At 40.8% G+C, this 12959-nt stretch overlaps 1 protein-coding gene across 1 annotated transcript in view; it reads right to left on the reverse strand.

Annotated features, from left to right (window-relative positions):
- cyth3b (cytohesin 3b) overlaps positions 1-12959 on the reverse strand; it is a 41833-nt gene that overhangs the window by 13459 nt on the left and 15415 nt on the right. The window contains exons 2-6 of the mRNA XM_085351600.1: positions 3647-3729; positions 3195-3259; positions 1645-1711; positions 1426-1544; positions 917-997 (exon numbers count right to left, since the gene is read on the reverse strand). Of these exons, the coding sequence (XP_085207726.1) occupies positions 917-997; positions 1426-1544; positions 1645-1711; positions 3195-3259; positions 3647-3729 (415 nt within the window). The remainder of the gene's footprint in view (positions 1-916; positions 998-1425; positions 1545-1644; positions 1712-3194; positions 3260-3646; positions 3730-12959) is intronic.

The following is a 12959-nucleotide window of genomic DNA, read 5'->3' on the forward strand; positions in this document are numbered from 1 at the left end:
ATTTGCCAATTAGTTAATTATATGTAATTCCAAAGTAGGTAACAATGAATATACGTGTGACAGTGCCCGCACATAACAAGAGATCAAAAGTAGCATCGTTGTGCCTCCACTTGATCTCGTCACGGCCACAGTGCTAGTGCAACAAGTGTGACAAAGCAGAGGCCTCATCTGAGCTTAAACCTGGATCAGTTTTTGCTTGGATGTGCAGAGCAGCGGTCTCCTTGTGGACCGCTTTGCATGGTTGGTCGTTATGCTCTCCTCCAACTTGATTCTTATTGGCAATTTAGAGAAAAGCACTACATCAATAACATCTCAGCAATATCCAATCCCATATGAAAAGTGTTTTGCGAATTCAACAACAACCTGACCAACTTACAAATTTGCAAATCACATCACAAACGACAACATGACCAAACCATCTAAAAAAGAAATTATCAGCTAGCCTAATTGTTCTAATATTATTTTTATAATGCCAATTGGTGCATCCCGGGAAAGGTCTCTGACAGATACACCGCTCCCCCCACCCCCACCTTCCCTGCAAACAGTCGGTTGGCTCAAGTGTGGGAACAATTTCAGTCAGGCCAAGATTTTTTACAGCCGTGATATAATGTCATATTTCAACAGTTTACAATGGGAAAACCAAATATGTGAAGTGAAGCCAAGGCGGATTTCTTTCAGTTTGGTCTGTAAAACTCGGTGCACGTCTGGTGTTTACTTTGCAAAAGAAAAGTACCAAAGCAACAATAAAACTTGTAAAACACCATCTTATCGTGCTGCAAACTCCCGTATGTTGTTTTGGCTGGTTTTTTATACTTGAAAACAAGCCTGCCCTTCACAAACTTTACAATCTGCACTGTAGTACCCACTCACCGTCGCCTGCTTTAATTCTTTCTTCCTAATATGAGTTGTTAAGTACCTCAAGGCTTGAACGAGGTTGAGGTCTGCAAACTCGTGAAGCTCCACAAACGCCTGGAGGACCTTAATGTTGAAGTCATCCCTGGGGTGGTGGGGAGAAAAAAAAACACATGTGATGAGTAGTTCAGCTTAAACAAAAGCAGAAGAAGTGATGAACTCCTATGCTCAGTGACTGAAGGTGGAAAGCAAAGTCCTGCAGCCACGTCACAGTGCCACTCTCAGACAGAGAGCCACTGTGCCGGCTGAGACAGGCAGCGTGATGTCCCCTGTTGTTTTGACATCCTATCCCCATTGACTTCCCTTCGATAAGAACCACATGTCCCCTACACTTTTTTCCCCCTCTTTCAGCGGCACGGTCTCCTGGCACTATTGTGCTCCATAAATCCAGACCACCAATTTCCCAGGGCTCTATCACTGATGTCTGAGCACGTGCAGTGCACATCTCACAAGGATGTGGGGAGAGGAAAAAGAAAGGTGGAAGGAAAACAGAGAGAAAACTGGAGAGCTCACCGTTCCCCTAAATAGTCCCCGATGACTGTTTTGTTGAGCCCTTCTCCTTTGTAGAGGAACTGTGCAATGTCCTCTGGGGTGTTCTGGAGAAGATCATTCTCCAAAAGAAACTGGATTCCCTGTTTTTAAAGAGAGAGCAAGCGCAGTACAAATAGGTATTTTACTCAGTTTCAATGAATGATTTAAATTTAAACTCCAGAGCTGTGGATCTCCTCTGACCTTCTTTGGGTCCATGTTGAACTTTTTCCTTCCCATGGCGATCTGCTTGTTTCTTTGTGTGGTTTTGCTGTGACAAAAACCAAAAGAATAAAAAACCCAGAAAACATCCTTCACATGACAGCCGAGTCCAATTTTGCTCCCCGGCTGCTGCGTGTGTTTAGTAGGTCACTTTGTGTCGAGTTTATTCAGGGCCTGTCACAACTGTGTTTACCAACCACTCAGTCAAGTAAAGGCTGAGTTTACATTTGGATTAAATTGAGAAAACTTGAATTTCGTTCACAACATGTGATTGTGCATCAGCTGTTACTGCTCACTTGAGTGTATCTTGTCCCTTTTCTTTAATTCATCTTAGCTAACTGGACGTACATTGTCCCTATTAATGCTGGAAACCCTTTTTGCTCTCACTCCTCGGGGAAATCTCCACCTTTGCGTGTCTTTGAACGCTCCCTAAGCCTTACGTATGCCCAAAAATAGCTGGAGCCCCTTTGCCAGCTGCGCCTGAGACACACAACAGCCTGACACGACCTCGCCCCACCTCAGCAACCAATCAAATGCAGACTGTTTGGTTAATGTTAAGTCGAGGGACTGTCCTGCTTTTCTCCTCAAACAATGGGGTATTAACATGTTAACACACACACACAAACTGACAGGTGTGAGTCTCACTGCAAAGGTAACTGTTAAAAGAGTAGCAGAGCCAAAGCAAACAAAAACTAATGAGCTGATCTCTTGGCGGTTCATTGAAGCCATCCAAACATGCAACACTACTACTTTTTGACTTGACTTCATTTAAATCTCCAACACTATTAGCTATCCTGCTAATTAAGGCCTAGAGACCAATTAGTGACCATCTAGGGACCACTGGTCACTGGGGAAAAGAGTGCATTCTGCTACTGGTTGATGAAATACATTGGTTAACTTGGTTAACTAAGGCACAACTTTGAAGGTGAATGTTTCAGTTTTTCCAGTTTCACAGCTTCACAATCGCTCGGAGAGTAAACTGAGTGTTTGCAGACAAGTTGGCGATTTCCATGTAAACTACAGAGGGACGCGGCAATCTGCTCATAAACAAAGCAATCACAAAGAGGTTTTTGGTGGAGCACCACCCTCTTTGCAACAGATTTCACCTAGCATCAGCTAGCAACCACTCAACAACTATTCAGGATATACACATTTCCTTAGCAATCGGGGGCACCGACCACTTTCTATGACTGTGTGACTGAAGCTTAATTTAGCATTTGAGGAACTGCTGGTACCAGCTATTTAAATGTTCGCTTTTTACTTCTTTAGTCCATTTGATATAATTTAAAATTAATACTTTTTACATGAATTTATGTAAAGAAAAAAAAAAGATAAAACTTCATGTTATCTTGGTCCTATAAAAACACCAATGAGCATTATTATTATTTACTTTTAGATTTTATTGCCTATTCAACGACAGCTTACAGACAAAACTAAGAGCCAAGAAAATGCTATCATAAGCACACAATTCATAATGAAAATAATCACACAACATGTAAAAAAAAAAGAAAAGAAAAACCATCAAAACTCACCTCTCCCCCACACAGGTTAGCTGCTCGATCTCAGTCATTACCTCTGCAATCTCAAACTTCAGCCGCTGAAATCGAAGGACAGAGTCGCTTGTTTCATAAAGTCAAGTTTATAGCTCCTGAGACGACACAGTGCAGCTCTTGAATGATCTGCAAACACAGTCTATGATTTTATTAGTTAAATATATATAATAATGAAAGGCTTGCTTAATATGACGAAGACATATGTCATTTCATGACAAAAGGCAACAGCAAACTAATATAAGTAAATGTAACAATATAAGATCTGAAAACAAATGAAATAAGGTTCATTGTTCTGCACTGCACCAGAGGACTTTTCAGACATGCAACGCACATCAACAACCGTGTTTATTAGTTTGAGGCTTGCTCCGAATCATTCATTTAGAAGTGTTTGATCAGATTACTCAAATAACATTGATTCCACTGTTACTCACTTCAATATCATCCAGAAGCTCTTTTTTCCTACGCCGTATGTTTGACAGCTCATCTCTTTCCTCTAAAGACAGGTCCTCGGGCACTGGAAAACACAGCGTGCAGGGAAAATGAAATAGCATGTGAGTGATAGAGAGGGGCAGGGTTATGACGGTGGATTAATTTAATTCAGCTTCCGACCAGCCAGACAGAGTCACGGGGATTAAGCTTTGACAGCGCATACCTGTTCGATGAATCCATCCCAGAGACATTACTCATGACCCAAATTAATACACTAACTGACTGAATTGCCACTTCATTTTGAAAGCAGGGATTAAATGCAGCAAAGAGACTGGGAAGGAGTGTGCCGGGAAGTTCCACAGATATTTTTTTTTGTGGCCTTTTCTACTCTTGCATATTTTATGTTATCCTGCAGGTGGGTGTGCTGTTGAACCTTGGATTATTCACAAATTCCCTTCCTAAATATGAAGATTAAATTTGGTCCAATTCTGATCCCCGATTACAGATTTATTAACTGGTGAAAAGTCTTTGCTGGAGCTCACACAACGTCACATGGTCAGATTAGTTTTTAACAGGTGATTTCCACGCATTTCAAAACGTCCCAGAGGTCTCTCAATAAAGTGAATGCCCTGCCAACATTCATGCTTGCTTTGCTTTCATTTCTGTCTCTCCAACCTCTCATAACAAATGGAGCAGGGTAAAGTTTCCAGTTTCTTCAGGCGTTCCACAGTCCATCATTTCAGCTTCCAAAAGCCTTTTTGGGAAAACAAAAACCACTTGGTCTTGCAATCAAGCTTTCATTTTTTGTACTCAGGATGTCATAGTGAAATACTATAGACTCTTAAAGACTACCAATCTAAATATCAGCGGTGTCATTACTTTATAGCAATACTGAGGAGTGAAGATTCAACGCACAGCTCTGAAATCTCTTATGCAAACTTTCTTGGACTGTCTTTAAGTAGTCTACAGGAATAGTTCTCCAGGCCTCTTGAAGGACCTTCAAAGCTCTTCTTTGGACGTTTTCTCTGCTCTCTCTCAAAATGGTCCCACACTGCTTCAGTAATGTAGAGGTCTGGACTCTGAGGAGGCTGTGGACACTTATTTTGTATCTCTCTTCTGAGCTCCTCCAAATATTTTGCTGACCATTTGAAACACAAACTTTAAATTTAGATTCATCACTCCATCAGATGTACCAGTAATTTTTAGTCTGGTTCTCGTGTAATTTGGCATACCTCAGCCTTTCGTCCCTGTTTCTTTTCCTTCTGAATGGTTTCTTGCCAGCCGCCCTTCCACTGAGACCATTGCTGATTAGGCTCCGTTGAACAGTAGATGGATGAACTCACGGGGCCAGATGCATCTCTCAGGTTCTATGTCAGGTCTTTGGTGGATTTGCTCTGGTTTCTTAAGGACATCAATCTTGGGTACTGTTCATCTACTCTACATAGCTTTTCTGCCAGTTCTTCATTTGTTTCCCACTTGTCTAGTTTCCTCAAACTTTTTAAGGACACACTGCACACCATTCCAACATATGTAAAGTTATCAGCTGGTCTTTTTAATCACCTTGTTGGAACAAAAACTACATTTGTTCTGTAAAACTGTGTTACCTTTGATTTTTTTCATAGAAAAAAGAAAAGCTAAAGATCTAAAGGTACAATTTAAAATAGTTTCTTTGCTAAGTGATAAGTGTAGACACAACACTGATTCATCCCTTGAGTTAGGCCCCTTTTTCATGCTTGAATTAAGGTACAGCAGGCCTTAATTCAGTGCAAAAAACAGACAAACAAAAAAACATTCCTCTGAAAATTGTCAGGTACAAGGACTGGATTGAAAATGAGTGAACAAGTGGCCAATGTCCAAAGAAAATGTTTTGAAAAACCTTCAGAAAGACTGTTGCTCAAGACAACTTATTTAATATTTAGAAGAAAGTCAGGCTCCTTGGAAGCAAAATACGAAGTAATGCGGGGTGGCTTGAGACTTGTGCACTACGTTTTAAAATAAAATATTATTAGAAACTGCTTAAGTATATAAAAAAGTATGAAATGTAGGTTCTTTATCTATATTATCATGTGAATCCTGTTAGTGTGTTATATAGTTTGTGATTTTATACATTAATTACTAAAGTATAGATGTATCTAAATCAAAGAGCAGGTTTAGACGATATGAGGCTTTCGTGGTTCTCATGAGAATTTCCTTTAAAACCAAATTAAAACCACAGAAACTTTCCTGCTGAAAAGCAGATGACGTCCATAAACAACCCTCTGTGTGTGTGTCGGATATGCGGGATGGCACACAGACACACACACGACCACTGAGCATCTGGCGAGGCCTGCCCCCTCAAATATTGGCTTTTTGATAGTCAACTCTCATCGAGCCGTCTTTGGGGGTAATTAACACAGCAGAGAGAGAGCAGCACATCACATGTTTTATAGCATGAGCCAACAGACAATGTATGCACAGGTGAGCACACACTATGCTCGCCATGCATGCATGCATGCATGCATGCAGAATTTCACTAACATGACATTTATTTTATCCTACCCTTAAGGTCCCAAGAGCCACCTACTTATTTACTTCATTTAACCGTTCCATGCCAAACTCTTCCACCCCCTTACCCCCCTCAGACCCCACAGAGAAAAATCTCCCCCACTCTTCCACACATCAGAAAACAGCAATCCATTTGAGAGCGAGCTGACAGGAAGTAGGTCATTTTCACATGGAGCTGTACCAGATTGAGCGTCTCCTACGCCGTTCCTCGCTCTCGCGCACATGCACACACTCCCCCTCTATCTCACCCTTTGTCCGCCTCCACTCTAGTGCTTGAAGTGGGGGTGAGAGCAGATTCAAATCCCCAAACTGAATCATACCACTAAGCAGCTTTGCAATCCAGGCACACACACCCACCCCTCCACAACTGTAAATAACGGAGAGGAAAAAGGGAAAGTTATTTCCTCTAGTCTTTATCTATCTACTGTATCGCTCTCTCACACCGTCTGAATCAGTCCCTCTCCCCGGTCCTGCTCTGTAAGACAAAGTGACAGAAGCAGCATGGACTATTAGGTTATTATGTTCGGAGGGCATGGAGCTCATGTTATCACAGATGAGCAGTCGGTCGAGAGAGTAGGGATCCAGATGGGTGTAGATAGACATTTTTCTCACACTGTCTACCAAGACAAAGCAGAAGGGGAAAAAAGAAAGAAGCAGGGTGCAGTGCTTCAAAAAAGAAGAAAAAGAAAAGTAAAAAGATATAAGAAATTTATAAACGCAATTATTACACATAAGTGGGTCAAATGTTAATGGAGTATAAAAACTGTGTCGACCAAGCAGTGCAAGACTGAATGATGACGCACTCGTAATGTGCCAAGATGTAAACTTTGACACATGGTATAATGGTGCTCTCTTCTCACTCTTTTACTTCTCAAAGCGTCAATTAAGCCTGTAAATGTTCCAAATGACAAGGAAACTGTCGCTATTAACACAGCTGCTATTACATTTAGACAATACAATACAAGATATTTTTTGTAAAAGATTTGCAAAGTGGGAACATCGGAGGGAGAAGACGATTGGGGCTGTGTGGGTTGTACGGGATCTTTTTATTATTATATATTTTCAGTCTTTTTTTCTTTATGGTATCTTCAGATAGATGACTTTTGCTGTAGTTACATGTGAGGAAACAGAGGTTTTAAACCACTGCATGACCAAACCAACTGAGATGATGTGCTGTGCACGTGATTTACCTTTGAAATTGATGCATTCAAGACCAGGACCAGCTCTCCAACTATCGCAGTCAGATGCCGTCTTCAAAGTGACTTTGGTGCATCAGGACTTTTATCAGTTTGCGACTGAATGCATGGAACTGCCAACTTTACCTCTATTTGTGATAATTTGTCAGTTGTTCTGTTTTCCACAGAAATCAGCCAGAACCTCGCGGATCTGAAATTAAAATTTAGAAATTCCTCCAAAAACAGCAATGCAGTTACTGCACGATGGAGATTTATCTGCAAAATTACATAGTTGATCGGAATATGACCAGAATGCAACCAGTTGGCAACCAGTTGAGGAAAGTCCTCTATTGGAAAGACTTGTTCAAAAAGAGATGTTATGGACTGACTCAGACAGATTGCCAACATGTTGGAACCTACAGATTTAGGGTGTTGCACGCTCAACCAGTGGGCGATCAACTAGCTGCCTCAGCTACAGTTGATGAATATGAGAAAAGTGAATGCAACCACCAAGCAATCACCAATTTAACACAGCCATAAGAAGGTTGCAGTTCTGTTTTTAACTCTGGAGTGACTGAACGATTAGGAAAATTGATGTATCGGAAATGTTTAAATATATTTGATTCAGTCTTAATGTATTCTTACTTGGCAGAAAGACTGATACATACTCAGCCATCTAATAAAAATGAGTATACTGTACTTTGCTCATTTTTGGGATCCTTTAATCACATTACTAGATTCTGTGATCAAATCTCTAAATCTAATACTTTACTCCTGCAGCAACTACTGAACTCCAGACACGGCACAGCAACTAGACTCCAGAAAATAAGTGCAACCACTTAAAAAAGTCTTCTTCTTTTACACTTTGGTTTTCCACACAGATTAAACAAAAAATAAAAACAAAAAAAGCAGTACATCATGTTAATTAGTAAATATTAGACTGTTTCCTTTGTTTCTAGCCTACGATAGAAGTGGTTTCATATTGCCTAGACAGACAAAGTTGTATCAGCCCTCTTATCCAAGTCTTTGCAAGATAGCAAACAAGCCTAAAAATGTCAAGCCACTTCTGTGAAATCAGACTAAAAGTTCATTGTTGACCCTATTAAAAAAAAAAACAACAACTCTACAACTTTAAAGGTTTGTCATGCCTGGAGAGCACAGAAAAATTGTATCCATGACAAACTCCATCCCGTGATAGCCCCAAAACAGCCACTACAAGGACTGCTTTGTTGACTTAAATGTGTGACATTTTTCATTGAGTGTAATGCTGAACCCGTGGAAAAGGGTCTGTGGAGGGTTAAAGGAGCGCAAAGAAAGTTGTGACGAGTCTGCTTCTAAGAGAAACAAAGACACAAACGGGAGTGTTTAGTGGCAAACGGCAAAGAAAAGTAAAGGCACAAGAGTGAACAGATAGCAGCCCACCAGACATCTTCACACTCTCTGCCTCTGTTGTTCTCGATTCTTGGCTGCAGTTAAGTATCCTCATAAAGTGGTAATTGTGGAGCAAAGAGACCCCGCGGACAACCTACGTCTGAAATGCGCAAAACACTCCTCCATCCCTCCTACTCTGGCTGAAAGAGCTCGACTGGACCGGAGAATGGGACAAATTGTCTGAGAAGATCAAATCTGTTTTGGTTAACAATCCCCCTGCTGTGTGTGTTTTGTAGCATGTGGAAAACTCAGAGTAATGTGATATGATTATAAGGCCAAATATCACTGTGCAGCCGGCCCTGGGAATCAGATGCACTATACATCTAGAAGTTTGTGAGTGTGTATTTCCATTTTTTCAAAAAATCAAATTAGGTTATATACAAACGCTCCACGCTCAACCCTAGGCTCAGCCACACAGATTACCAAAGCAACACCACTCAGCCATTTTATATTATGACTCAGGGGGCTGCTGCTCCAGTTATAATCAATACATCATCATAACAGTTCAAACTTGCGTGCTTAGCCTTTTTTCCCTGCATTAGTAGCCAAGAATGTACGGATGAGTAACTGCCCCTGTGCTGAAGTTTTCACAGACATCACGTGATCCCGAACATTTCCAACAGAAAGGTCACCGAGTCTGAATCTTCCCCTTCTCGGGCTCACACGCATCGTTTTCCAGTCTTCAAGCCCTGTAACCAGACGGGTCATCACCGGCTCTATGGGTCAGCAAAAAGGTCACAAGCCATGTGCTGTTACTGGTTGTATGAGAGACATACTTAACTTATCATGATTAGCACTTTATATTAAGATGCATATGTTTACTGTTAACAGGTAAAGCTGCTTATTTCCCAAGGGAGCATCAATATCGATGAATGGATCCATGTTTGATTTTTTCCCTCCTGTTCATCCAGCACTGGGGGGATCGCACTAGTTTGTGACACCCTGCTCCACTACACTATGGAACCACTACTTACTCACTGTTAACCAACAGACTTATTAACGCTTTGTCATGCAATTCATATACGTATGGGTGACCCTACTTTCACAGGTAAAGGTCCTGTCTACTTGGACCTTCCTGCTCTTTTTGTTGTATTTTTTTACCAACTAAGATGGTGTGAAAAGACCTTTGAATGGTTAAAGTCTCTCATGTTGAGTTAGATTTTCTAAAGCCTGAAAAACAGAGCCCAGGGAGCATGAAGAGCCCCAGTCAATCATGTCACAAAAGGCAAATTTATAATCAGAATCAGATTCTGATTAGATATATTTAATTTAAAGTATATAAGCACTATAATCACTTGCTATTTTTGTGTTTTTAACATAAAAATACACCGTATGAGTTGAGTGTCGACTACTCTTGTGGTACAGTCACTTTATAAGACCCATACTGACCAAAGTGTGTAAGACAAATTAATTCCATGCTATTCTTAAACAGCCGTCAGAAGATTGAGGGAAAATTCTTGGTTTTACCGAGTTACCAGAAACAATGACACAATCAATGAAAAAACCACGATCCCTCTGTTAGAATAACACATCATATGATTGTGACATGGTTGCTCAAATCATCATGAAAAGATAATTATTGACAATGGAAAGATATCCACAGCCTTGCAGTGTGTCAAAAAAGTCCTATGTGCAAAACAATACATCTGTGATGAGCTCAGCTGGCATGGGTCAGGGCAAAATGGCCAATTTCAGTGTGTACTTTGTTAAGATTAAGTTTTACTTCATGGATAGTGTTCCTTAGAGCTGTTTAGCTTTTAGCTTTATTTCTTAATATCTTAATAAAATGGAAAAGAAGAACCCAGGTCAAAAAGAAGCCAAACAGGAAGCATGTTTGCAGATCACTCTCCTTCCTTGCAGTATTTAGGTCAGTGAGTTAAAAGAAAATCAGCTATGATTAATGGCAAAGTCTTATGACCGGATATAAATGTGTCTTGTCTGCTCCAGATTTTCATAGTGGTCATAAAAAGAGATCACATGCAAATTATTCATGCCACAGATAACTGAGGCTGTTTTTCAAGTCCACTCGTGATCCACACTTACATAATCTCAATGTAATTCTTTATTGAACTCAGTGATCACATTCTATATAAAAAAAGAAATTTCAAAAAGCACAACAATTAATACTTGTGGATGTATACAGCAGTGCTAAAGGGCACATTAGAGCTATAAAATATATTTACGAATGCACCTAATGAAGCTGAAAACTGCCCGGGGCCTTGAATAATACACGACAGACAGAAGGACCCCAGTTACTGTCTGACGCGAAACCCTACTGCAAAAGAGATTAGAGCTGAATCATGTGGCTTTCATTGGAAAATATAAAAAAATATATATTTAAAAGTATAACTAGTTTCTGGAATATGAGTGTGAGTTCACTGTGCTCAAATGGCCTCCACATTCACCAGATCTCAATCCAACAGAGCACCTTTGGGATGTGGTGTAGCGGGGGATTAGCTCCATGGATGTCCAGCTGACAAATCTGCATCGATCATGTGATCCTATCATGTCAATACCAAAATCTCTGAGGAATGTTTCCAGCACCTTGTTGAATCTATGCCACAAAGAATTAAGGCCTCAGTTCACTGTATGAAACTTCTGGACGCTACTGGAGAAGAAATGAGGAGCTTATTGAAACCAAAAGAGGGTCCAAGCTGGTACTAGCAAGATGCATCCAATAAAGTGGCCGCTGAGTGAACATGACAGTGGGCCAGGGGCCAATTAATTAACAAACTATACCAATGTTCTCTCTTTGAAATTATTTTCACATCAGTTATCTTGACACAGAATTTGTAACAGAGCTTCTCTATTGAAAAAGAAAGTGGCTGGTAGGTCAGTCCTGTGGTTATCCTGATTTTTCGCTGGTTATAGGTTCATGAGCTTGAGAGTTGAGAGTAACACTCTTGAACAGAACCATGATAGAGAACAACAGCAAACAGAGACAGTGAAACATTTCCTGATTTTCACCAAGTTTTCAGTGAGACAATGGAGGGGATGTCTACAGCAGTTCAGTGCACTAGGTTGGGCTCCATGTAACAATAGCAACCACATAAACATGAGGATGCCAGAACCCATTCCCACAACAGGCTACTTAAGGAGAACTAACACAAGTTGACAGCACAGCCCATGCTGGACTGTGGAGAATGATGTAAGGGAGAGTTGATGTTTCAAAATTAGGTGACACACAGGAAAAAAATGACCTCCAAATGGTTTATATTCAAATTCAAAATTCTCATGTTTAGCAAATCTCTATGTCACTGCTATAGTTAAAATACAAGATACCAACATGTGACTCAACAAGATCCCTATTCTCACCGGAGTTTTACAATAAAACACACAAACCACATTCGCTTTTCTTCTCCTCGGTTCTCATGATGATTGACATGCGTTCAGAAGAGGAGCGTGTCCTTATGGTGGTCTGCCCTGTAACAGGCAGCACTGTGGCTGACTGCAATAAGAGCATCTACACTGTTTTTAGCAGCTTGTTCCGCACTCATGTAAGCTGCAATTGTGGCTGGTAGGTGTGTAGTAATTGTTCTTCCCCTCGGCGTTACTCCTACTCACTGCTCTCAAGCATGCACAGGCACAGAGAAACACACACACATACAGACAGGCGCGCGCACCGACAGCCTCTTTGACAGTTTCTGCCTCTTGACAGATGACAGCAGCGGTGTGGAAATAGCACACATTCCTCTTATTGCAACTGTCCAGTCGGGCCCAACCAGGTCTCCATACACCGCCTAATCTTATTCTTTAAATCAGATTCTGTGCATTGTCTTTTATCTTCAACTCATCCTTCTTTTCTCTTAAGATGCATCAGCCACTTTCCACATGAGAACACTCAGCTCCCACATCAGCACTAACAGAGAAATCAAAATGCCCATCTTCGCTTAATAAAAGCTTCCAAATACATCTGCCGTGCACTCCATATTAGATCAGCAGCACTGATGGTGCAGCAGAGTGAGATAAGGCAGCAAACCCTAACAGCAGCAGCAGAGTGCATTTGTTTTTGCAGCTGGGGTTCAATATCATTTTATTGAATCTGAATCGCTTAAAAAAAGATCTCATCAGTAATGGCTTCCATTATTTGTACTTCATGTTTGCAGTAAAAGCTTAATAAACCAGCTACTGGAGAAAAGTTTTCCTTGGTTCTGACTTTAAGTTT

The sequence above is a fragment of the Diplotaxodon limnothrissa genome, linkage group LG4 (genome assembly GCF_057381915.1).
Source record: "Diplotaxodon limnothrissa isolate DT_005_m linkage group LG4, D_limnothrissa_male_GT1.1, whole genome shotgun sequence".
NCBI lineage: Eukaryota > Metazoa > Chordata > Actinopteri > Cichliformes > Cichlidae > Diplotaxodon > Diplotaxodon limnothrissa.